Genomic DNA, 2,742 nt, shown 5'->3' with positions numbered 1-2,742 from the left:
TCTCCAAATTGGGGCCCAAAGTGTCTATTTTGTGTGGCCGCCATTATTTTCCAGCACTGCCTTCACCCTCTTGGGCATGGAGGTCAGCAGAGCTTCACATGTTGTCACCGGAGTCCTCCCCCCTCCCCCATGATGACATCACAGAGCTGGTGGATGTTGGAGACCTTCCCCTCCTCCACCTTCCCTCTGAGGATGTCCCACAGATGATGAATAGGGTTTAGGTCTGGAGACATGCTTGGCCAGTCCATCACCTTTACCCTCAGCTTCTTTAGCAAGGCAGTGGTGGTATTGGAGGTGTGTTTGGGGTGGTTATCATGTTGGAATACTGCCCTGCGGTCCAGTCTCTGAAGGGAGGGGATCATGCTCTGCTTCAGTATGTCACAGTACATGTTGGCATTCATGGTCCCCTCAATGATCTGTAGCCCCCCAGTGCCGGCAGCACTCATGCAGCCCCAGACCATGACACCCCCACCATGCCTGACTGTAGACAAGACACACTTGTCTTTGTCCTCCTCACCTGGTTGCCCCCACACACGCCTGACACCATCTGACACCAAATACCTTTATCTTGGTCTCATCAGAGCACAGGACATGGTTCCAGTAATCCATCTCCTTAGTCTGCTTGTCTTCAGCAAACTGTTTGTGGTCTTTCTTGTGCATCATCTTTAGAAGAGGCTTCCTTCTGGGACGACAGCCATGCAGACCAATTTGATGCAGTGTGCGGCGTATGGTCTGAGCACTGACAGGCTGACCCCCTACAACCTCTGCAGCAATGCTGGCAGCACTCATACGTCTATTTCCCAAAGACAACCTCTGGATATGACGCTGATCACGTGACCTCAACTTCTTTGGTGGACCATGGCGAGGCCTGTTCTGAGGGGAACCTGTCCTGTTATACCGCTGTATGGTCTTGGCCACCGTGCTGCAGCTCAGTTTCCGGGTCTTGGCAATCTTCTTATAGCCTAGACCATCTTTATGTAGAGCGACAATTCTTATCTTCAGATCCTCAGAGAGTTCTTTGCCATGAGGTGCCATGCTGTACTTCCAGTGACCAGTATGAGAGGGTGAGAGCGATAACACCAAATTTAACACACCTGCTCCCCATTCACACCTGAGACCTTGTAACACTAAACGAGTCACATGACACCGGGGGAGGGAAAATGACCAATTGGGCCCAATTTGAACATTTTCACTTAGGGGTGTACTGACTTTTGTTGCCAGCGGTTTAGACATTAATGGCTGTGTGTTGAGTTATTTTGAGGGGACAGGAAATTTACACTGTTATACAAGCTGTACACTCACTACTTTACATTGTAGACAAGTGTCATTTCTTCAGTGTTTTCACATGAAAAGAGAGAAGAAAAGATTTACACAAATGTCACTGAGGGGTGTACTTTTGTCACATACTGTAAATGGTTTTTTTTTTCCCCCTCAGCTGGTACCGGTTCCTGGGTGAGGGAGATGCACACTTGTACTGCTCTAACAGTAAAGAACCCTTTCCTCAGTCTAAGGTTACACCTCCTTTCTTCCAACCTCCCATCCTCCTCTGGAACCTCAAACAGTTTATTAGTTACTGAAGTAACCTTTATATATGTAGATTGTAATTGCATCTCCTTCAATCAACTCTTCACAGCTGTATTCTATGTCACTGATTTCCCCCCCCCCCATAGCTACATCTTTCCTGAGGATTGGTGACCAAAACCATGCCATGCTTCCACATTGTTGCTCAGTCTCCGGTATGATGTAGGGGACTCTTCTGCCAGGAGCCACAGTCAGTCAAACCAAGTAGAGGGGGGGGAGGGGGGGGGGGTCTTGTCAGGCTGAGTACAGCCATGCTGTGGGTCCCCATGGTGTCCTGCAGTTCTGATTGGAAGCTGAGGGATGCAGACTGACCACACCAGCACAGATCTTCTTCCCTGTGTGGTCAGATTGCTGCAGGAACACATGGGGGACTAGCGGGATCACCGGGTATTTGCTGAAAAATAAAAATAATGCATTTGTAAAATATCACTGATCAGCTTTTACATACATTGTGCACAAGGTGATCCAACCCCCGAGGGATGTGGTGACTGGGAGATTTCTGTTTTTTTCGGTGACAGGTTCAGAATGCGGACTCGGTGCTGCTGTTCGTTGTGGCGTGGACAGTCACTGAAATCATCCGATACTCCTTTTATACCTTCAGCCTCCTCAACCATCTCCCCTACATCATCAAATGGGCCAGGTGAGCAGGGGCGGGGCCAGCTGAGCAGGGGTGGGGCATTGGAACATGGATGAACAGTAATCCTACCACCGGAATGTCTTTGTTTCATGTTGCTGGGGGGGGCGCAGAGTTGGGAAGTAAATGTCTGTTTGGCATGGCCAGTTGAGCAGGGGAGTGGCCAGAAAAGCAGGGGCGGGGTGGCGTTGGGGGCATAAGAACCGTGATCCTCATACATAAATGTATTTGTTTCACAAAGGTGGGCGGGGCCAGGAAAGGAGGGGTGGAGACAAAAGAACATCTGTCTGTCTCTGTGTCTCTCTCTGTCTCTGTGTCTCTCTCTGTCTCTGTGTCTCTCTGTCTCTGTCTCTGTCTCTCTCTCTGTCTCTGTGTCTCTCTCTCTGTCTCTGTGTCTCTCTCTCTGTCTCTGTGTCTCTCTCTCTGTCTCTGTGTCTCTCTCTCTGTCTCTGTGTCTCTCTCTCTCTCTGTCTCTGTGTCTCTCTCTCTCTCTGTCTCTGTGTCTCTCTCTCTCTGTCTCTGTGTCT

At 49.6% G+C, this 2,742-nt stretch overlaps 1 protein-coding gene across 1 annotated transcript in view; it reads left to right on the top strand.

Moving 5' to 3' along the window:
• Positions 1-2,099: 2,099 nt before the first annotated feature.
• Positions 2,100-2,742, top strand: part of HACD2 (3-hydroxyacyl-CoA dehydratase 2) — a gene marked incomplete at its 5' end in the record, with an annotated part of 8,217 nt that continues 7,574 nt past the window's right edge. Inside the window, 1 exon segment of the mRNA XM_077474754.1 lies at positions 2,100-2,221. Coding sequence (XP_077330880.1) covers positions 2,100-2,221 — 122 coding nt within the window.

This window comes from Lithobates pipiens, unplaced genomic scaffold, assembly GCF_037356315.1.
Source record: "Lithobates pipiens isolate NorthernLeopardFrog02 unplaced genomic scaffold, aLitPip1_a1.2 Scaffold_126, whole genome shotgun sequence".
Lineage (NCBI taxonomy): Eukaryota > Metazoa > Chordata > Amphibia > Anura > Ranidae > Lithobates > Lithobates pipiens.
The sequence above is the reverse complement of the archived record's forward strand: the minus strand, read 5'-3'. Positions and strand labels throughout refer to the sequence as shown.